General features: G+C 47.3%; 1 protein-coding gene and 1 long non-coding RNA gene across 3 annotated transcripts in view; one reads left to right on the top strand and one right to left on the bottom strand.

Annotated features, from left to right (window-relative positions):
- The window catches only part of SNX19 (sorting nexin 19), a 52,334-nt gene extending 48,251 nt beyond the window's left edge, over positions 1–4,083 (bottom strand). Inside the window, exons 1-2 of one of the 2 annotated variants that reach the window (XM_089660072.1) lie at positions 3,913–4,083; positions 1,645–3,189 (exon numbers count right to left, since the gene is read on the bottom strand). In XM_089660072.1, the coding sequence (XP_089516198.1) occupies positions 1,645–3,189 (1,545 nt within the window). In that variant the 5' untranslated portion in view covers positions 3,913–4,083. The remainder of the gene's footprint in view (positions 1–1,644; positions 3,190–3,912) is intronic. The other variant, XM_089660071.1, reaches the window with a different exon arrangement.
- Positions 4,084–4,178: 95 nt separating this feature from the next.
- LOC149438265 (uncharacterized) lies at positions 4,179–23,159 on the top strand. The gene is made up of 2 exons (XR_016307935.1): positions 4,179–4,561; positions 20,265–23,159. It is a non-coding gene; the product is annotated as an uncharacterized LOC149438265 (long non-coding RNA).
- Positions 23,160–23,562: the final 403 nt, after the last annotated feature.

The raw sequence follows: 23,562 nt of genomic DNA, 5'->3' as shown, positions 1-23,562 counted from the left end.
CCATAAATCAGATATCCCCATCACTGCACCCCCATAAATCAGATATTCCCATCACAGCACCCCCATAAATCAGATATTCCCATCACATTGCCCCCATCCATCAGGAGTCCCATCACAATGTCCATATACATCACATTGTCCTCATCCATCAGGTGTCCCCATCACAATGCCCCCTATATTAGAGTTGTGCGCTTCCCTTCCCCCCTTGTACTCACAGATCTCAAATACTATTCCCACCTGCAATGAAGGCACCTCCTCCTTCCTCTACTACAATGAGACCACGGTGAGGAAGGAGGAGAAAGCAGAGTTCTCTCTCCAGCAGAAGCCAGCCGCTGCTCCTTCTGACAGGGGTGACCTTGCAGTTACTCCTGTCAAAGAAGAGCAGCACAAGCGGCCAAATCGGCATTGCACTCCCCCCCCCCTTTCCTGGCCCTGATCATGCACCTGGGGCTCCTGGACAGTGCCCAGGAGTGTTCATGCATTAAGACAGCCCTGGTTGGCAGGTCATACAGCCTCATTAAGTCCCCATTCACTCCTAAGCTTTAATGGGAATGTGCAAAGAAACAAGCCTTTCTGTGCGCATTCCCAGAACATGCAAAAAAAACGCACATCAAGCTTGTTGTCACTAATTCTAAATGGCACCCCAAATGCAGTTAGCAGACCTGTGTTTTGTTGTGTTGCAAGCAAAAAAACGACACACCAAGTTCTGCACTTGAAAAGAGTGCAGGAGCTCTTTTGGCACATTTATTATCTATCTATTTATCTATAGAGCAGCCTGCTCAAGTGAAGTGGCTGTCCTATGCTGGCACACAAAAAAAGCTTAAATAAAAACATGCATTATTGCATCACGCAGACATAAATGGGGCCTGATACAGGCATACTTTAGCATATATCCATGTGAAGGCTGTGTTTGCCCACACAGGATGTACATGTGTTTGTGTATCCTCTGCAGGCAGTCCCATTCATGTCAATTGGGACCCAGCAGCTTCACAAACACTGCCTCTTCTCCCAGTTTGACAGCTGTGCATATGCGGGTCCCCAAAGACAGACAGTAAACATTTGGGGACCCTTTTGCACTCGGAACCACATGACTATCAAATTGGGAGCAGCCATTGTATTCCAAGTGAGATGAATGCCGGCCAATACAGCTGGCATATGCTTAAATACAGCTGTGTGAATGAGAACCAAGAATGTGCTACTGATGTCTCCCAAATGGTGGGGCCTATTGAGTGGGCGGGGAGATGATAAAGTCATGACTCAGCCACCTGTTTTTACCAAGACCCAGCCGCTGGTGTGAAAGAGCACTTAATATTCAGATTCTCGAACAAGCCAAGATGTGACTGGTTCTCTTTAAGCCTAAAATAACAGCTCACTGAGACACCAAGTCCCCAGGTATCAATCATCTGAGGTCCAGTGTAGGTGACGTTATCTGCATCTCCATCTATTATGTTCCTTTGTCCCTGACCACTCAGCCGCCCCAAGAATACGGCCACTCGACCCCCCCCAACATTAATCACCACTCGTTCCCACCATGCTGACCACACGGCCGTCCCCGCCGTCCTGGCCACGCGGATGTCCCCACCATCCTGGCCACTCAGCTGCCTAGCCTATCCTGCAGGTGATGCACTTTCAGGTAGTCCTCACCTTGATGGTGTACAGGGTATAGGGGTGTGATCCGGTCCCGCTATGCTCCCGTGCAGTGATGGTCCCAGTGATTCGCAGGTTCTGAATCAGGACGGGTCCATCAGGACTGCTGAGGGGTATGAAGCTGAAGGGATGGATGGGGACAGTGGGGGAAGAAGTGATGTGGGGGGAGGGGGCGGTGGGGGAAGAAGTGATGAGGGGGGAGGTGTCCATTGGACTGCAGCCATCTTTGTCGTTCGGTGGAGTAGTGGTGAATTCTGTTGGAATCACAGAAGACTCAATGAGGATATCAGGACAGGGTGGGGTCACCGTTGCAAGGGGCGAGCAGCTTTCCTCAGACAGACCAGCCACAGCCTCATTTTGGGGAGCAGCTCCAGGGCTCTCAGCCGGCGTTATTGATTCCAGGCCGCAGTCAGACAGGAGATCCTCAGTGGAGTTCATCAGAGGGCGTTCCAGTTCCCGTCCTAAATCAGACATGGGGGACTCAGGCTCAGACTCCTCGCACAGGAAGAAAGGGCTGCTGGGTTTGGGTGGGTGCAGGTACTGAACAGTGTAACAAGACTCCTCGCCTCCATCCAGTGCCTCGTCGGGCTCTGCCTCCACGCTATCATCCACCTCGAAGCCAGAGATGTGGGATGATGGAGGAGAAGGCAGGATGAGCAATGGAGCTGGATCGGGGCTCAGTGGGAGGGACTTCGGAATGGTGGGTGGAGCCAGACTCTCATATTTTTCCTCCTCCATTTTCAGGGGAGTCTTGGAGAAGACGTTGGTCAGAACAATGTTGATCCAGTCTGGGTCAGACATCCGCCCGACGAGTGGCAGCACCACATTACAGGCGATGAGCTCCACCACTAAATGCCTCCCGGTGCGGGTTTCTAGGTGGGGTTTGGGTACCAACTCTGACAGTAAGAGCCCCACCAGCCAGCGGGCGTGGTTCACTTCTTGGGCGGAGCCGGACAGAGCTGGGTGGACTGGGCTGAGTTCCTGGTAGGCGTCCCACAGCAGCAACTCCTTCTCGGACTCCTCGCCCACGCCCTCCACCCGGGCCTTCGCCCACTTATAGCACTGCAGGTGACACCCGGCCAGGACCAGCAACCTCCTGGTCAGCTGTTCGCGGTCGGTGGAACGCAGCCTTCTCTTCAACTCCGCCCCCAGTTCCCACATGACCCCTCTGACCTCATCCTCAAAGGCGGTCTCTGGGCTCAGGCGGCGGTACCATGATGACACAAAGTCCTGGACGATCTTCTGGATGGTCAGTTTGATCTCCTTGTCCAGCTGTTCTTCTGCGTCAGCAGCTCGGGCGCTCTGCTCCAGGGTGATGAACCGCTCCAGGTGGACGGGGGTGGAGCTGCCGAGGATAAACTGAGGGCCCAGCCAGGCCCCCGCTGCTGCCATGATGGCTGAGAAGAGGAGGAGGAGCCACACATTGACCAGCAGGTGGACCAGGACCAGCCAAACAATCAGCACACCCCCAGCCAGGAACTTCCATTTCTTCCGGGGGTCCTTCAGGGGGGCCACCAGCACTTCAGACGCGACAAGCGCCATCTATAGAGGAGATAGAGAGTCAGGTTACTACAAATACGGAGAGCCAATCAGATTGCAGGGCCAGACTGAAACATCTATAGATAGAAAGGGTGGGGCTTTGTGCAGATCACTATGGTAACCAGAGAAATCAAACATGCCCCTTCAGGTGTAGGTGGAGCCAGGTGTAACGATGGACTCCAGTGTGTGCTGAGATCCCAACCCCCGAGATTAGAAACTGCAACTGTTCTGTTTTGGATGGAAAGAGCCTCATCAGCTTTTCATTTCCACTGGAGCAATTTCCCCTCACTTCCTGTCCTAGGGACATTGTTATCACCGGGCCACCGGGACAGGAAGTGAGGGGAAATCTCTCCAGTGGAGTCACAGACTCCACCAGAAACTCCGCCTTGGCCCCACCCTATTCAGAACAGGGGCAGCGGTTTTGGCTGTAGAATGGAGAGGAATATGGAGTCCATCAATGCTTTTTCTGAAAATGCCAGGTGCCTGGCTGCCATGCTGGTCACGATCTCCATGTAGACCTGAGGTTCTGCCGTCACTGGCTACACGCTGCTCCCTGGTAGGCACCATGGAGTATCAGACCTCGGGGCAGCCAGGCGCTTGGCATTTTCAGGGTGGTAACTGACAACCATCCAGCAAACACTGTGAGTGGGTAGTATGTCAGGTGGACAGCTGGGGGAGGGATGTGCTGGGTGATGAACTACAAGTCCCAGCACACCCACAGCTCACCTGTCACTGCTGACGTCACATCTCTGTGGGATCACCTCTCCGGATGTAGCAGGTAGTCTCCCTCCTCATGCCGCAGCAGCCGGTCTCACCTGGCAGAGGGAGGAACCGAGACTCCTTCGGCTGTCACTCTGTAGCTCCGCCCTCGGACCGCCTCCTCGCGTCACAGGGGTCACATGAACGCCAGCCATTCTGAGCCGTTCTTTGGTGTCTGCGCCTGCGCAGTTGAACAATAGAGACATAGGCTCAGTCTAGAGCGCCGCCCTGAATCCACAGTGACCCCCGGCGGCCGGAGGGCGAAACGTCAGCCTCTGTACCTCACCGCAGGTCTTATTAGTAATCGGCTCGGCTCAGGATTGGCTCGGGCGGAGGTGACTTCGTGGAGTTTGGCGCCTTATTCACATCGAGAAAGAGAGTGCTAGGAGGAAGAGAAAGGTGGTGCCCTCAGTGATGAGGAAGGTGGTGCCCTCAGTGAGGAGGATGAGGAAGGTGGTGGTGCCCTCAGTGATGAGGAAGAGAAAGGCGGTGGTGCCCCCAGTGAGGAGGATGAGGAAGGTGGTGCCCCCAGTGAGGAGGATGAGGAAGGTGGTGCCCCAGTGAGGAGGAGGAAGGTGGTGCCCACAGTAAGGAGGACTGCATGTTACAGTACAGTGTGAGTATACTGACCTCTCCAGGCCATAGAGTGACTGACCTGCCCAACAGAGTCTGTGGGGGTGATGGTGATAATACAGGTCCCCCTTATATTGGTGTTCCTCCCCTCTGACCTCAGTGTGTTTGCTCTGCAGACTGGTGTTAAAGTAACGCAGCGCTGTCTCTGATCACCACCATCACAGTTCCCCTTTACACACGAGTCCGCAGAGTTCCCCCCTAGACCCCTTTCACATGGGTGATCCAATCCGCTCTGACTGGCAGTTTTTCAGGTGGACCTGATTGGATGGTGAATTCACCCCGACAGTCCATTGGGTTTACACCGCCTACCTCCAGATCCAATTGGGTCTGTGAAGGCTTGGCGCACACTTGTCATGTGTGTCGCACAGCTCCAAACCCATTTGTTTCAATGGCACCCAGTCCAATCTGTGACTCAAGTTGCAGCATCTTCAAAGAAAAAAAAAAAGGTTCCTGCACTTCTTTGAGTCCAGTAAGCTGTAATGTTGCGGGAGCGTTGTACGACGTTGGGGTTGCACTGCGGTGTGCTGAGCCTTATGCAGGCCGTAGATGGTTCGTTTATCGACTGATTTTTCGTCCCAAAGAATAATCGGCTGATTTTCGCACTGTTAGTGGGTCAATGGCATAGGCTGATTTTCGTGGTTCCTCCTCATTTCTTTTATCGGTCATGCTGGAAAATTTGTGAAAAACGGCCGATTTTTGCAATCATTGGTGGCAACAGAACGACCGATGTTTAGTTTTTTTGGATGAAAAATCGGCTGATAAAAGAACCGTCTATGGCCTGCATTAGGCTCCATTCACATCTGAGTGTAGCGCTTTTTGCACAGTTTACCGTGATTTTTATGTGTTTTCATACAATGTTTTTTTAGCTGGTTTTGAGCTTTCGTGTTTTTTTTTTTTTTATTAGGCAATAGAGAAAATTATCATTTGTTGTTAGGTTTTTCTGCTTTTATTTCTTTTATTATGTTGTTTTTTTTGTTAGGACGATGATAATAAAATGAAGTTGACCACTTGCTGTCCAGAGGATTTACCCCTGCTCCTGACCAGGCCATTTTATGCGTTACAGCACTGCGTTACTTTAACTGACAATTGCGCGGTCATGCAACACTGCACCTAAAGTCAATTTGCAGGGTTTTTTTTCCCTTGAATAGAGCTTTCTTCTGGTGGTATTTGATCGCCTGTACATTTTGGGGAGGGGGTGTTCGCTCTTAAAGACAATTTTGAGAAAAAAAACTATTTTTGACTTTTTGCTATTAAACGTGTCCAGTAAAAAGATTTTCAAAATCAAATTTATTCATAAATTTAGGCCAAAATGTATTCTGCGGCATGTCTTTGCAAAAAAAAAAATAGATATATATGGATTATTTATATTCATTTTTGTTACTAGTAATCAGCGACTTATAGCAGGACTGCGGCAGGTATTCTGACATTGGGTGAACTGACTTGGTGTCACTGACATTCCCAATGACGCCAATACAGTGATCAGTGCTAATTATTATTATACAGGATTTATTTAGCTCCAATAGTTTGCTCAGCGCTTTACAACATAAACTGAGACAATACAGTTCAATACAAGATGGTTAGGAGAGCCCTGCTCCTTGTAGCTTACAATCTAAAATAAAAAGCACTGACTCTACTAATGGCACTGGGCAGGAAGGGGTTAACGTGCGGCGATCAGAGCGTTAACTTTGTGCTGTGTGTGTGCTTTTAACTGTAGGCACACTGCTTTGTATGGCTTTGCTATGCAGAGCCATGCAAAGCAGTGTGCAGGAGCTGACAGGAGAGAGAACGGTTTTGTTTACCTAGTTCTCTCCCTCCGTCGGTAATGCTCCACAATCACCGGGTGCTGGCGAGTAATCACCGGCTGGGACCTGGTGATTGACAGCTGAAGCCGCGAATAGCGGCGCTGGTAGGGCGCGTTCTCCTCCTACCCAGAAATGCAAAATCATGTATATATACGTGATTTTGCGCACCCCTGCCGCCCTGTAGCAGTATATCTGCTGTAGGCAGCAGGAAAGCGGTTAAATAAATATAAAAATAATAATTAACCCCTAACCTTAACCACCTAATCCTTAAAAAAAAAAAAAAATTAAACAAACTATTATTATTAATTAAACTTCTAAACCTGATAAAAAAATTAAATACATAAATAAAAATAATCGTATACTTGTAATAATAATTAACCTATAACCTTGACCCCCTAAAACCTAAAAAATAAGTTATAAAATAACTTTTTATTAATGTGTTTTTGTTTTTTTTTTGTTCAGGTGTTTATTACTATTAATTATTTTTTTTAAGGTTAGGGGTTAATATTTATCATGATATTTTATGTGTATTTATCTTACATTTATTTTTATTTTTTTTCCATATCTTCATTGGAGTAGAAAAAAGCGCCAATCACACATTTCCATTCTTTTCTATGAGAATAAAACCGCACCAATAACGTGCAGATCTACCCAATTTGAGCTCCAAAACTTTGAGCTTCAGGCGACTTGGAATGGAGATGTGAACCATCTCCACAGAGCAATATTGATTTTTTTTTTTTTTCCCTGTGCAAAGCTCCAAAACGCTGAGGTGTGAATGGGGCCTTAAAGACAGAAGGGGACTCTGTCCTCCTCCATTTAGGCATGACAGGTCGGATCAGATGTAGTTGGGTGTAAATGGACAGATGAGTCAGTTTACTCCTCGGCACACATACAGAAGAGCGTGCTGTATTGGAGATCGCTCTGCATAAACTAAGCAGACATGGACCTGTCATCTGCCCATTCTGCTCCAATCAGCAGGGGATCTGTGAGCAGATCAGAACGGAATCCACCTCATGTAAAAGGGGTCTTGCAGTGCAAGTGGAAATTCTGTGGACCTTGATGTAAGGGGGGAGTGGGACTTTGGTGACCAGCGACCCCCCCCCCCCCCCCCCTTTTGTCAGAGTTCCTCCCTTACATCATAGCTCGTGTTCTTCCTTGCACTTTAGGGGGGCTCTGGATCTTGACATAAAGGGGGACTCTGATATAAAGGGGAACATCGTGTCTATGAGGCTGTTATGGTACAGTAATTAGGAATATTTTTTGGGTGGAAGGACTGTTGTGTGCAGTGTATATAGTGACTAGGCACAGATTTGGTTTACTGATCTCCCTTTAAGCCCCCTCCCGCTATTAGACAAAATTTGACCATGCACTCTGTTCACCACAGAACGTATTTTTCTGTTTATCCCAGGGTGCCCCAGGCCATTCATCATGCTCATGTTTTGTCACTCTGCTTTGAGTATTTCATTGTAAGGTCTGAAGACTATTTGTTCTGAGTATTGTCAATGTTTACATATCATTTATACTGTTAAAATATTCATTGTCTTAGTTTATATTAAGGTGTTTATATTGTATTTCAGGATGTCCATACAAAATGTGCTCCATAAGAATTTTCGGTTTTGTCAGTAAAAAAAAAACCATGGGTGAACCTACTCAGCTCCATCTGTACAAACATTTGTGCCCTGGCTGCAGATGTCAGCGTTCTGGTGTTCCCCCAGAGCTCTCCTTTAATAAATGACATCATTGAGTATTTCCAGCTGTAGGAAGGAAGGGGGCACTGAGAACAGGGATATCTGTAGCTGCCAACCACATCTTATTTCATTATCTGATCTTCATTAAATTTTGGAAAGTAGCTGCAACATCCCCATACCTCCCCAACATCGTTATATCCAACATCATCATCCTTTCCCAGTGTCCCCATACTTTTCTAACATCCTCAACGTCCCCATCCCTTTATAAATTCCTCATTCTTCCCCATCCCTCTCTAACATTCATATCTCTCTCCAACATCATCATCCTTCCCCAATGTCCCTATTCCTTGCTAATATCCTTCTCTCTAATGTTCCCATCTCTCACCAACATTTCCACAACAACCCCATTCCATCCCAATGTCTGCATCGCATCTCAACTGCCCTATCCCCTCCTCAACATCTTCATCCCTCCCAATGCTCCCATCTCTCCCCAACATCACATTTGCTCCACAAACATCCTCATCCCTTCCCAATGTTCCTATTCTCATCCCTCTTCAACAGTGCCCTCTTTCCACAGTGTCCCTATTCACATCTCTCCCCAATTTCTCTATCCCTCCCCAATGTCTCCACCCCCACCAAAATCCCTATTCTTTCCTATACATTTCTAGTTTTGCTATTTCCATCCCTTTCCAACATCCGTATCCCTCCCTTATATCTTCATCCCTCCACAACATACCTGTCCCTTATCCCCATCCCTCCCCAATGTCTCTATCTCACCCTAATGTCCCTAACCCTCCCCAATGTCCCTATACCCATCCTGCCCCAAATGTCTACATCTCACCCCAACCTCCCTATTCCCCTCAAAATCTTCAGCCCTCCTAATGTCCCTCTCTCTCCCCAACAACCCCATCCCTCTCCCAACATCCTCAACCCTCGTCGACAATCACATCCCAATCCTTTACTAATGTTTCCATCTCAACTGCTCCCCAGTGTCTACATCCCTCACCAACATCATCCCCAGCATCCATATCCTTCCCCAATTTTTCTACCTCCCTCCCAAAATACCCATCCTTCTGTATACATCTTCAATTTCTCTATCCCCTTTCCTTCCCAACATCTTCATCTCTCTCAATGTCACTATCTCACTCCAACATCCCAAATTCTTTCCAGCAACCCCGTCCCTCTTCAACATCCTCATCCCTCCACACTGTTCCTATCCCCATTCCTCTCCAACAATCTCATCCTTCCCCAACATCCCAATCCTTCCCTAATGTCTCCACCCCCAAAATCCCCATCCTTCCCTATACCTCCCGAATTTCTCTTCTCATTGCTTTGCAACACCCACATCCCTCCCAAGTGTCTCCATCCCTCCACAACACCCCAATTCCTTCCCAATGTCTCCGTCCCTCTCCAGCATCCCTAGTAACATTTGTTCCCAAGATCCCAATCCTTAATGTCTCCTCCTCTATCCCCATCCTTTCCAAACATCACAATCCCTCCAAAACGTCTCTCCATATCCAACAATGTATTTCTTGCCTCAACATCAGGGACTTGGAAAGTTCTGCAGTGTATGACGGCCAGACAACTGGCATTTTCAGAATGAGGTTAAAGGTATTCTCAGGACAGGTTTCCATGTAAAGGAGAGGATGGGGATGACGTACACTGAGCACCCAGCATAGAGGAACAAGAATGAGAACAGACCTGCACTTAGGCCCTCTTGTCCAGCTAAGCATTATGGCAATTCAACAGAGCCCATAGAAGGGTGAAGATTGTGATGCTGCACTTGCATCCATCACAGTTGTCTGAAATCACGGACTTGGGTGAGGGGGCCAACCCAGATGTCCTGTAACACCTTACAACAAATGTATGGATTTCAGCTTGTAAAATTATTTTGTTTTAAATTTCTTTGGAATAAAGTTTTTTGGTTTTTTTTGCATTTTATAATCTATATTTCTGAGTGTTATTTATTCCTTGTGGTGTAATAGTGTTCAGACTACCATGTGTATCCTGTGATTTGCTACAAAGTACAATGTACACAAACTACTTGTCCAGGGACGAAATCGGGGTCCCAGTCTACTTGTCCATCATGACAATCTACTTGTCCAGATAAAAAATAAATACATTTTAACCAAAACTGTATTTAGATAGGTGATTTTAGTCTGGGGCTTTAAAAAACAAAAGGGGCTTTATGGCGACTTAAAGGTGTATAATAATTTAACATTGCGCTGTATATCTCCTCCTCCCCTCCCTGCCTGTCTCCAGCACCACACCCCGGACCTAGCAGGGGAGTGACTTTGCAGTGTGATGAGCACCGATTGGGTGCTCGTCAGGAAAGGGGAGTGTCAGGCTTATGCTTTATTTCTTTCGCTACCAGAGCCCTTATTGCGTGTTTTTTTTTTTTTTTTTGCACACATTGAAAAAATCATTTTAGACCTGAAGATTACATAAAGCCCCCAAAACAGTTTTCTGAAAGCAGAGACCCTAAAGAATAAAATAGTGGTAGTTCCAATTTTTTATGTCATACAATATTACCACAAAGGTCTATGAAACGCAAAATTTCAGTAAAAAATGCACATAATTTTAGGGCACAAAAAGCAATAAATGCCCTTTTTTATATTTTACAAAAAAAAAAAAAAGAGGTTGTACTGAGTAAATATCCAACATGTCAAACCTTACATTTGCGTGCCCTTGTGTGAAATGGTGACAAATTTCGGTACCCTATATTTTCTATAGGTGAATGCCCCTTTTAGGTAATCGGTTTAGTGTTGCAGAGGAGGTCTGGTTCTAGAATTATTGCTCATTACGGCGTGTGTGGCGATATGTAACGTGTATCGCAATCAACATTTTCATGCATAGGCACCCTGATGTGTGCTTTTAAATTTGTATGTGCATATATGTGGGGGGGGGGGGGTTGTGTGCTTGGGTGTAGCTTTACTTTTTTACAATTTTTTTTAAAAAAATTTTACTCAGCTTTTTTTTTTTTTTTTCCCCATCAGATAGGAGTTAAAAAGTCCTCTATGTGATGATTTTTTGGTGACAGGTTCCCTTTAATAAGACATGCATGGTCTAAAAGACCCTGGATGTCTCCCCTGTACACCACTGGATGTAATGCAGTGCACATTGCACCACATTACATTCTTTCCCAGCCTCGATGGCCAGGAAATATTTCAACGGAGAGCCAGAAGTGATGTCACGGGAAGCGAGGGAGGAGAGCGGATTCTCTATCCCCTGACACTCCCTGAACAGGTATGCGGATGGGCAAGCGGAGCCCAGGTGACATAGCGGGCAGGGCAGCAGTTTGCTGAGGAGGCTGGAACAGTAGGGAGCTGTGTGGAAGCATTTGGCGGAAGCGCTGCTGCCAAAATGCTTCCACCGGATAGATGGACAAGCTGCAGGGCTAAAGTGTAAAAGAAACTACATGCTCAGCACCCAGAACTAGATGTTCTGGGCGTTTGGGTGATATAAATTGAACATCTCTGTGTATAGCCTGGTTACTGGGGAAATGCTTCCCCCTGTCTTCAGCAACTGATGACATCAAAGTTACTGACTGAAGCTCAAAACAACTTTTTATTGATAAAAGATGGAACTTCAGAAAACTGATACTCCACTTTATAGCAGAACCTCACCTAAAAAGAGATTCCCCTAGCCTCTCCATATTGTAAACTTTTTTTGAGGGGTGGAGGAGTGGGTACCTAGTTTCAGCAGGTTTCCACTTCTGCTGGGACTGCTTAGGTAATCCGGGTGCAAGTTTGCCCCCCACCCAAAACTTCCTGAGAGCAGGGACATTTTATAGAGACTGTGACCAGCAATGTGCTTAGTACACCACAAAGAAATTTGCGTGTTTTACATTAATTTGAACATTGGGTGTAGCCTAATTTCTGATTGCAAACAATGTAGAAACCTGAGAACCCCTTTCTCTCTGCACACATTCCCCAACCCTCCCCCTTGCATATACTGCTACCATGCACATTTTACCCCCCTATGTATTGGAGGAGTTAAGGGTGAAAGGGGGGCATTGTGACCTGTCACCCCTCTCCCATTCATGAAGAACATTACTCCTGTCAATGAATGAAGAGTAATCACCTCTGAAGGCTGGTCTCCACCTGTATCCCCACCACTGCACACTAGCAGGTGCTGGCCCTGTTCTTAGCAGACATCATGGTAGAGAACAAAAATCCGGTCGGCCACACATCCAATTAAATCACCTTTATTTGGACATATTCAAAATACACTCCACAATATACAAAAGAGGGAACATAGCACTCCAGCTACCGCGTTTCACGCCACTATCAGCCCTTAATCATAGCTCCTGTCACCCCATTATATTCCTTAAAAGTGCAAGTCTTTCCTTTAGAGAAATAGCAAAGAAAACCAAGGTGTCAGTGAGTACAGTTTCCTACACCATCAAAAGGTACTTGGAACTGACAGGAGGAGGTCTGACAGACCTAAAACCACAGCAGAATCAGAAGACAGGTTTCTGAGATTTAAAAGCTTGTGTGACAGGCGGCTCACAGGACAACAGCTTCAAGCACAGATTAACACTGATCAAAGTAAGCAAGTCTCATTTTCAACTGTAAAGAGAGTTCGAGCTGCAGGTTTGATAGTTGAGTGGCTATAAAAATCATTGCTAAGATGGTAAAATAAGAAAAAAGAGGCTTTCCTTTGGCCAAGTGTACTACTGAAGGCTGGAAGAAGGTTTTATGGACCAATGAATCAAAATTTGAGATAAAGTAGATGAAAGGATGGTTCCTCGGTGTGTGACACCAACTGTCAAACATGGAGGAGCTATCATGATGGTCTGGGGCTCTTGCTGGAACCAGAGTGGATGACGTACAGAGTGAGTGGCACCCTGAACTAAAACTACTACCACAGCATTTTGCAGCGTCATGCAATACCCTCTTATGCTTAGTTGGTCAAGGGTTTATCCTACAGCAAGATAATAATCCAAAACAGACCTCCAAGATGTCAAAACAACCTTAGAAGAAAAAATTAGATGGTGGGCTTCCAATTATGGAATGGCCAGCGCAATCTCCAGATTAAACCGCATCGAGCTGATTTGGAATGAAATGGACAGAAGGGTGAAAGCAAATCAACATACAAGTGCAGCACATTTGTGGGAACGTCTTCAACAGTGTTGGGAAGAACTTTCCAAACAATATTTGATTTCTGTTGTAGAAAGAATGCCACGAGTATGTTTGGCTGTTACATCTGCAAAAGGTGTCTACTTTGAGCCAAAAATTTAATTACATTTTGTTAAAGAGAACGAATCCATGATTTTTTTTTTTTTATATATGTAATTGTTTATTTTGTTCTGTGCTTCAGCAAGAGGACTGATATCTGCTCCTTTGTGCAAGGAGGAACAGGATGAGCACTGCCAGAGCCCTACAAAATGACCTCCAGCAGGCCACTGGTGTGAATGTCTCTGAACAATCAGAAACAGACTTCATGAGGGTGGCCTGAGCGCCTGATGTCCTCTAGTGGGCCCTGTGCTCACTGCACGGCACCACAGAGCTCGATTGGCATTTGCCATTGAACCAGAGCTGGCAGGTCCACCACTGGTGCCATGTGCTTTTCAGATCAGAGCAGGTTCACCCTGAGCACATGTGACAGACATGAAAGGGTCTGGAGAAGCCATTATTATTATTATTATTATTATACAGTATTTATAAAGCGCCAATAGTTCGCTCAGCGCTGTACATTACAAAGGGAGACAGAACATGTGACAGAACAATACCAATACAATGCAAAACATGAGGGGATCAAGGGCCCTGCTCTTTCGAGCTTACAATCTAGGGGGGAGGGGGTGGTGGCACAGGAGGAGATAGCTGTGGGGGATGGAGTGGTAGGAAGAGTGGAGGAGGTTGGCAAGTTAGCAGGGGGTGGGGTAGGCTTCCCTGAAGAGATGGGTTTTCAGGGTGCGCCTAAAGGAGAGGAGAGTAGGTGATAATCTGATGGGTTGGGGCAGGGAGTTCCAGAGGATGGGTGACACCCTGGAGAAGTCCTGGAGGCGGGCATGGGAGGAGGAGACCAGGGAACTAGAGAGAAGGAGGTCTTGTGAGGAGCGGAGTGTGCGTGCTGGGCAGTACTTGGATATTAGGTCAGAGATGTAGTACGGGGCAGTATGGTGGACAGCTTTGTACGTCAGCATTAGGATTTTGAATTTGATCCGTTGCGCAATCGGAAGCCAGTGGAGGGATTGGCAGAGGGGGGTGGCGGAGACAGAGCGGTTGGAAAGGTGAATGAGTCTGGCAGCCGTGTTCAGGATGGACTGAAGAGGGGATAGCCAGCGGCGAGGCAGGCCAGTGAGGAGGGAGTTGCAGTAGTCGAGTCGTGATATGATGAGGGAGTGGATGAGCTGTTTAGTGGTTTCTGGGGTTAGGAACGTGCGGATTTTGGCGATGTTGCGGAGGTGGAGTCTGCACGAGTTTGTTAAAGATTGGACTTGGGGCTGGAAGGATAGGTTGGAGTCCAGAATGACACCCAGTACTCTGGCCTGCAGGGCGGGTTTGATGGTAGCGTTGTTGGATGTGACGGAGAAATCAATGGGGGGTGGTGTCTGGGCTGGGGGGAAGACAAGAAACTCGGTTTTGGAGAGGTTCAATTTAAGGAAGTGGAGCGACATCCAGTCTGATATGTCGCTCAGTAGGTGTGTGATTCGGGCTGAGACCAAGGGGGTGAGGTGGGGGGTTGAGAGATAGATTTGTGTGTCGTCGGCATAGAGGTGGTAGTTGAAGCCGTGAGAGTGTATGAGTTGGCCAAGGGAGGAGGTATAGATGGAGAAGAGAAGGGGCCCGAGGACAGAGCCTTGAGGGACCCCAACAGAGAGGGGGAGTGAGGGGGAGGTGGTAGCATTATAGGTAACGCTGAAGGAGCGTTGTGACAGGTAGGATGAGAGCCAGGAGAGAGCAGAATCTCTGAGGCCGAGGGAGTGTAGTTTTTTGAGGAGGAGGGGGTGGTCGACTGTGTCGAAGGCCGCAGAGAGGTCAAGGAGTAGGAGCACTGAATAGTGGCCATTAGCTTTGGCGGTTAGCAGGTCGTTGGAGAGTTTGAGTAAGGCAGTTTCGGTGGAGTGTAGGGGACGGAAGCCGGACTGTAGGGGATCGAGGAAGTTGTTGTCGTTGAGGTGAGAGCATAGGCGGGTGTAGACTAGGCGCTCGAGGAGTTTAGATGTAAATGGGAGCAGGAGATGGGTCTGAGGTTGTTCGGGTCATTGGGGTCCAGGGAGGGCTTTTTAAGTATGGGGGTGATGTGTGCATGTTTCAGAGGGGAGGGGAAAGTGCCTGAGGAGAGGGAGAGATTGAAGATGTGGGTGAGGGAGCGTAGGATGGAGGAGGAGGAAGGTCGTAGCAGTTGTGAGGGGATAGGGTCGAGGGGGCAGGTGGTGAGGCGGGCATCAGAGAGGATCTTGGAGACTTCCTCGATGGTAGTAAGGTCAAAGGTGTGGAGTGTTGGGGGAGCTTCAGTATGAGGAATGTGGGGTGGGGTGGAAGAGGAGGTCAGAGCAGTGGTGGGGCTGTGGGAGAGGGGTGATGAGGGGGTAGCTGAGTGAGGGTGAAGGGGGTTGGAGAGAGTTTGAGCAGCGACGAAGTCCCTGCGGGTTATGTCGAGGGGGAGGGGGGATAAGGGGGTAGCTGTGTGAGAGGGGACGGGTTGAGAGGGTGTGTGAGTTGCGGCAATGTCCTTGCGAATTGTGTCAATTTTGTTTTTGAAGTGATTGGCAATCTCAAGGGCAGTGAGTGAGGTGCTGGGTGGAGGTGGGGGTGGAGAGAGTAGAGAGTTGAAGGCAGAGAAGAGTCGGCGAGGATTGGAGGAGAGGGCCTTGATGAGGGTCAAGAAGTAGGCCTGTTTGGCAGCATGGAGGGAGGAAGTGTAGGTGTGGAAGGCAGATTTGTAGCGGGTGAAGGCTTGTTGGGATTTGGTTTTGCGCCATAGTCGCTCCAGGGCACGACTTTGTCGTTTGAGGGTTTTGGTGTGATCAGTCTGCCAGGGCTGGAGCGGTCGGGGTCTGATGTTGCGTGTGGTTAAAGGCGCTAGTGAGTCAAGGGCTGTTGAGAGCGCATTGTTGTAGGCGGTCAAAGCCAAGTCGGGGCAGGACAGGGGGAGGATGCGGTCGTGGAGTTGATCAGCTGCAGAGTGGAGGGAGGCAGGGTTAAGGTTGCGGAGGTTACGGCTGGTAGTAGTGTGACATTTGGAGGGGTAGGCGTTGGAGGACGAGGAGATAGAGAAGGTGATCAGGTTGTGGTCAGAGAGAGGGAAGAGGGTGTTAGTGAGGTTGTGGGGAGCGCAGCGGTTGGAGAAGACAAGGTCCAGGATATTTCCGTCGGAGTGGGTGGTGGATTGTATGCACTGTGCAAGTGCAAAGGAGGAGGTTAGGTGGAGGAGACGGGCTGTGTCCGGGTTGTCGAGGTTGACAGGGATGTTGAAATCCCCAAGAATTATGGTGGGTAGCTCAGAGGAGAGGAAGAAGGGTAGCCAGGAGGAGAAGTCATCCAGGAAGCGGGGTATGGATCCAGGAGGCCGGTATATCACAGCAATCTTCAGGGGGGTTGGGGAGAATAGTCGGAGGCAGTGGGCCTCGAAGGAGGAGAAGGATAGGGAGGGGGGGTTTGGGAGGACTCGGAAGGTGCTCTGCGGTGACAGGAGCAGACCAACCCCACCACCTTTACGACCGTTAGGCCTGGGTGAGTGGGTCCAGGTGAGACCTCCGTAGGAGAGTGCAGCAGGGGAGGTAGAATCAGTGGGCTGGATCCAGGTTTCCGTGATCGCTAGGAGGTTGAGGGAGCGGGAAACAAAGAGGTCGTGGATGGCGGTAAGCTTGTTGCACACCGAACAGGCTGTCAGGATCCAGGTGTTCTGCGGCATCGCGTCGGGCGGCGCATGCGCAGAACACCTACTCTCTCTACCCGGCGGGCGGTAGGACCTGGCCGCGCATGGCAGCGGCGGGGTTCGCGCATGCGCACTCGGGATCACGGACGCGCGCCTGGCACCAATGACAGCGGAAGGCGGGCTATTTAAACGCAGGAACAGGTATGTTAGTTGCCGTTTGGTCTTGTATCCTGTGTCCTGCATCCTGTTCCTGTGTTGCTGTATACTCTGTTGCCGACCTCTGCTTGTTCCTGATCCTGCTCTCTCCTGTTTGACCCCTGGCTTGCCTGACTACTCTTCTGTCTGATCCCTGGTACTGTATTTGCCCGCATCCTGCTGAACCTGGCTTGTGACCTGACCATTCTTAGCTCGCTCCTCTGTACCTTGTTGCCCGCATAATACCGACCGGCCTGTCTGACCACGCATACCGTATCCATCCATCCGGTTTGGGTCAGACCTGTGTATCTGTCTGCCTCTTCCAAGTAGATTCCGTTCCTGCACTCCCCTGTCAGTATTCTCTACCACAGCAGGACGCACTCGGGGGTCGCGACCTGGTTTCAGTCTGCACCAAGTCCATCCCCACCATCAGGGGCCCTGGTGAACAGCAGGCTGGGACTTAGACCCCGCGCCCTGGGAGCGTCCGTGCGGTGGGCTGCTAGAGACTCTGCCAGGCGGCATAACACAGGCGTTCAGGAGTGCACATGAAAATGGGGGGGAGATTTTAGGGAGCAGGGGGACAGATACTAAGTTGTGGGGGTTGCAGTAGGACGTGGAGGTGGGAGGGTGTTGAGCGGGTGAGGGAGGTGGAGGGCCAGGATTCGGGGAGATGTCCCCCGCGGCTAGGAGGAGGAGAAGGGTGAGAAAGGTGGCATGGGAGCGGGATGTGCAGGAGCGTGAGAAACTCCTAGTGGAGGTGTTGGGGTCAGTGGGAGAGCGGAGTAATAGGAAGAGGTGGTGGGTGCCATAGAGGGGTGAGGGAAGCAGTGAGGACACGATATACAAATGTTTGGGAGGGGCAGAGGGATATAGTGAATGGATTTTGGGAATGGAGGAGAGGAAAATGAGAAGGAGGAGTGGAAGAGACATTTTGGGGAGGTAAAGAGAGCAGTAGTAGGGAGATGATAGCAGTGAGGGGGAGATGTACAGGTTGTGGGGTGGAGCAGAGGGGTAAAGAAATGAGATTTGGGAACAGAGGGTAGTAATATGATAAGGAGAAGAGGGGTGTATTATATAAAGGTACACGGAGTGGGTCTCAGGCATGTAAGAGGTTTCCCAGGGTGTTTGCTTGCAGTCTTCCAGCATGCAGTAGAGCTTCTGGCTGTTGTTGTGTCTTCCTGCTGCTTGAGTTCTCCTGCTTTAGTTCAACTGCTGCATTTAACTGCTTCTTCTATGCACTCGTTCAAAGCCGCACTCAATCTGAAGCAGCACCCCATCAGAGACTGTGCCCCCCATCAGAGATCTCCCCCATGAGCTGATCTAAATTTATAGGGAGATGCTCAAATGAGCATTCAACTCCACCCCAATTAGAAGCTGATAAAGATCACATGAGTAGTGGGGGATGATTCTCTCAGGAAACAGACACCAATCGTAAAACGGGTGCAGCTGAAGGTGAGAGCTGGTCAACATATACACAAATATAAATACACCATTTGTTCTGAATATAGCAGGAGTCAATGCGTTTTGGAGTTGAGTGGAGGTAGGAGAAAGGTGCATTTACCCAGGAGGAAGGCAGCAGGAGTCAATGCGTTTTGGAGTTAAGAGTGGAGGTAGGAGAAAGGTGCATTTACCTGTGAAAGCCATGGAGAACATTATGCTGCCTGTAACCTTGTTCAGCATGACCATTTTGGTGGTGGGTCAGTGATGGTCTGGGGAGGCATATCTATGGAGTGACGCACAGACCTCTACAGACTAGACAATGGCACCCTGACTACCATTAGGTATCGAGATGAAATCTTTGGACCCATTGTCAGACTCTATGCTGGTGCAATGGGTCCTGGGTTCCTCATGGTGCCCAACAATGCCCGGCCTCATGTGGCGAGAGTATGCAAGCAGTTCCTGGAGGATGAAGGAATTGATACCATTAAATGGCCCCCACGCTCGCCTGGCCTAAATCCAGTAGAACACCTCTGGGATATCTTGTTTTGGTCCATCTGACGCCTCCAGGTTTCACCTCAGACTGTCCAGGAGTTCAGTGATGCCCTGTTCCAGATCTGGGAGGAAATACCCCAGGACACTATCCATCTCATTAGGAGCATGCCCCGACGCTGTCAGGTATGCATACAAGCATGTGGGGGTCATGCAATCTACTGAGACCATGTTGAGTTTCTGCAATTAAATTTAAGCAAAATGGACTAGTCTACCGCACCTTTTTTTCACTTTGATTTTTGGAGTGTCTTTGAATTCAGTCCTCTGTAGGTTTATAATTTTCATTTCCATCAAACAATGGGGCATCCTTAAATTCCTAACACATTACCCAGTCCATATCAGTATAGATATCCAGCATGATATTTTTCCCCATTGAGAACTGATGTGGTTTCAAAGTGTTCCTTAAATATTTTTTTTGTGCATTGTATATACACTACATTGCCGAAAGTATAGGGAGACTCCTACAAATCATTGGATTCAGGTGTTCCAATCATCTCCCACAGGTGTATAAAATCAAGCACCTAGGCTTGCAGACTGCTTGTACAAACAAGAATGGGCTGTGCCAAGTGTAAACTTTGGTGGAGGGGGGTTATGGTGTGGGGTTTTTCAGGGGTTGGGCTTTGCCCCTTGGTTCCAGTGAAGGGAACTCCTTAAGGCGTCAGCATCCCAAGATATTTTGGACCGTTTCATGCTCCCAACTTTGTAGGAACAGTTTGGGGATGGCCCCTTCCTGTTCCAACATGACTGTGTACCAGCGCACAAAGCAAGGTCCATAAAGGCACCGTAGTTTGTCGCCATTTCCCAGGTGTGCGCACTTTTTAAACCTTGACATGTTTGGTATCTATTTGCTTGACACAACAACCTCTTTTATTTTACAAAAAATTGTGTTTGCATGTGTGTGCAATAAAATTAATTTAAGTAATTTTTTCTGCAAATTTGTGCTCGACAAATGGCTGCACAAATATCGTGTGAAAAAAATTGCAACAACCACCATTTTATTCTCAAGGGCCTTTGTTTTCAGAAAATAATTTTTGGGGCTCTAAGTAATTTCCTAGAAAAAAATAACTTTATCATGCATGTGAAAAATGTAAATTTCCCCAGACAGCAAGGGCCCTGGTCATTTTAGAGTTTAAAATTCTGATAGGGTTCCATGAAGAAACATCTGAAATCTGCATTGTTATTGCAGGTTGGGATTCTCCTATTGTTCACTAGATCAGATCCAGAGCAGCACTTCGTCAGAGATAAAGAGGACACCAATTCCACCAACAGAAGTCTTTTCTCCAATGAAATGCATTGTGGTTGCTGAGCACCAGAGAAAACCGCCAGCTAGAGAGCAGCAAGATAAGCAGCTAATTTGTTCCATTTGCTTGGGTGACTATGGAGTGGCAAAGGATACAACTATACCCTGCTCCCACCAATTTCACTCTAGCTGCCTCAGAAGATGGATGGTGTGTCACAATGTGTCCCTTTTGCAGGGCATTGATTGAACAGCGCAATCTGGAATGTATCATACACCTATTTCTATTCTGGACAGCTCTAAGTGATTTAATTTTTACCCAGGATCCTGTCAGATCATGGCACTGGTGGATCTCTAACTTGTGGGAGATATACAACTTCAGCTTGGAAGATGTCATGGAACTTGAAAGGCACATGAAACATGAGATGTTCTTTGAACTGATTTGAAGAAAATGAAGACCAATCAGATAATTCAGCTGAGAGTTTTTGATTTTCCGTGTGTGTGCGACAGATCTTTTCTGCGTTCTTCAGGTGCCTTGACTCAGGCAACATCTGCTCAGAGTACACTACACTAGAGTGTTGTGCAATGATGAGTAGAGACGAGTAGTGTAGTGTCGAGTAGACGTGTAGTTTAGAGACGAGTAGTGTCGTGTCGAGTAGAGACGTGTCGTGTAGAGTCAAGTCGGGGTTTTTTTTTTGTACATTAAAGTCCCTTTATGGGTAACTTCTCTGGTCTGAGTGGACTATAATACGCTTTTGCACTGCACTGTGTTTTCTGGTATGTCGCCTGTTCACAAGCTTGAGAGTGTTAAACTTTTATATTTCTTAGTCTTCCTATATGTTTTGAATTTGTGAAAAGTTTATGGAAAAAAGCCTAATAAAAAAACAAATCTAATTCTAAAGATAAATCTCTGGAAAAAAACAATATAGGAAGAGAAATGAGGGCTCATGTAGACAGGTACATCAAATGCAGGTCACCCGAATTCCATTGACTTAAAGTAGTGTAGATAAGAGTTCAGACTGCATTTCATCTGCTTTCTCTTGTATTTCTTCAGACACAGCAAGTCCTATTGAAATGGGTTTGCTGCGTTTCAGACAAGCAAAGATTTTCTTGTCAAACACAGCATGTTGTATTCCAGCGCATACTTTAGAATAGAGGAGACTGCATATGACGTGAACGGCCATCTACCCATGAGCCTTACATTTCCCTAATGGGTAGCTATAAGCTGTCCTACAACAAGTTAGACCTGTAACTGGTTCTTTGTATTACCTCTGTAGGGTGTTTACTGATCACAATTGATGTTCACCATCAACAAACTGCATTAGATGTTGTATCTTGTTTATGTACAAATAACCATATGGGTTTTATCTAACTTTGATATGTGATGCACTGACTAAGGAACCATGCTTTTTTTTAAAGCCCTGTTTTTCTTTGAATGAGTTATGGTTATTTTGGGGTGGTATGATTGTAAACTTGCCCCACAGGTTCTTATATTTGTTTAATTCAATCTGGCCTATTAGTACTGCATTATATGTATAGCGCTACCCCCGCAGGGGCCTCAGATATTGACTGGTTCTTTCCCCAAACAGTACAGAGGTTAAAATGGCAATTCAAGGTTAATTCCCCACAGCTGTGGCTTTTTATATTGCAATTCGTGTCTGTGTATAGTCAATGAGTTTATTAGCTCTCGTGTGGATGTACTGAACACTGAACATGCTAGATACGGAGCCATTGGGAGCAGGAAAGAACTGTCAAAAGACCTGTGTAACAAGATAATGGAATTTTATAAAGTTGGAAAATGATATAAAAAGATATCCAGTGCCTTCAAGATGCTGGTCAGTACTGTTTATTCCCTTAAGAAGTGGGAAATTTGGGGATTTCTTGATACCAAGCCAAGGTCAGGTAGACCAAGAAAGATTGTAGTCACAACTGCCAGAAGAATTGTTTTGGATAGAAATTAAAACCCTAAAAATAACCTCAGGAGAAATACAGGTTGCTCTAGAAAAAGACTGTGTGCTTGTTTCATGGAGCACAATGCAACGATACTTGAATAAAAATGAGCTGCATGGTTGAGTTGCCAGTAAGAAGCCTTTACTACACCAATGCCACAAAAAAGCCCAGTTACAATATGCCCAGAAACACTTTGACACACCTCCAGCTTCTGGCACACTGGAGTAACAAGTAATTTGGAGTAATAAGACCAAAGTAGAGCTTTATGGTCACAACCATAAGCACTATGTTTGGAGACAAGCATACCATCCCTACTGTGAAGCATGGTGGTGGATCACTGATGTTTTGGGAGTGTGAGTTCAAAGGCCCGGGGAATCTTGTGAAAATTGATGGCAAAATGAATGCAGCATGTTATCAGAAAATACTGGCAGACAATTTTCAATCTTCTGCACGAAAGCTGCTCATGAGACGCTCTTGGACTTTCCATCATGACAATGACCTTAAGCACAAGGCCAAGTTGACCCTCCAGTGGTAACAGCAGAAAAAGATGAAGGTTCTGGAGTGGCCATCAGTCTCCTGACCTTAATATCCAACCACTCTGGGGAGATCTCAAATGTGTAGTTCATGCAAGATGACCAAAGACTTTGCAGGACCTGGAGGCATTTTGGCAGAACGAATGGGCAGCTATACCGCCTGCAATATTTTGGGGCCTCAAAGACAAGTATTACAAAAGACTGCACGCTGTCATTGATGCTAAAGGGGGCAATATGAGTGTAAAGCTAAGCAGACTTTTGAACAGGGGTCATTTCACTTGTAAAAATTCCATAAGAAAAAAAAATGTTTTGCCTGTTCACTTATGTTTTCTTTAAAAAATAAAAAAACATTTAAATGGTGCATGCTGTATATTACCAATTCTCCAAGGATTTGCAAACTTTTGAGCACAACTGGTTATTTGAAAATTGATCAATTCTGAAATATTGATGGCATATCTCATTTCTTGAGACCATTACACTCTGTTCCCAGTGAATGAGAAAACGTTCAGTCATTCGTCTGCATGTCAATAGCTATGGTTCGGATTTGTGTTCAGACCGAACCCTAAAGCAGAACTAAACTCTCAGGCCTCATTTAGACTAGCCGTTGGGAAAGTGTGGCACTAAATATGCATGGTTGGCCTGAGTTTTTAGCACCCCCCGCCCCCCCCCAAAGTGAGGGAATTTCTTGGGGTCCCCCAGGACACAAAAACTAGTTTCTCCATTGCAAGATTTCCCCTTTATTACTTGTGTATTAAGTGTGTCCA

Source organism: Staurois parvus, unplaced genomic scaffold, assembly GCF_062004578.1.
Source record: "Staurois parvus isolate SC_StPar_1 unplaced genomic scaffold, SC_StPar_1.0 ptg001200l, whole genome shotgun sequence".
NCBI lineage: Eukaryota > Metazoa > Chordata > Amphibia > Anura > Ranidae > Staurois > Staurois parvus.
The sequence above is the reverse complement of the archived record's forward strand: the minus strand, read 5'-3'. Positions and strand labels throughout refer to the sequence as shown.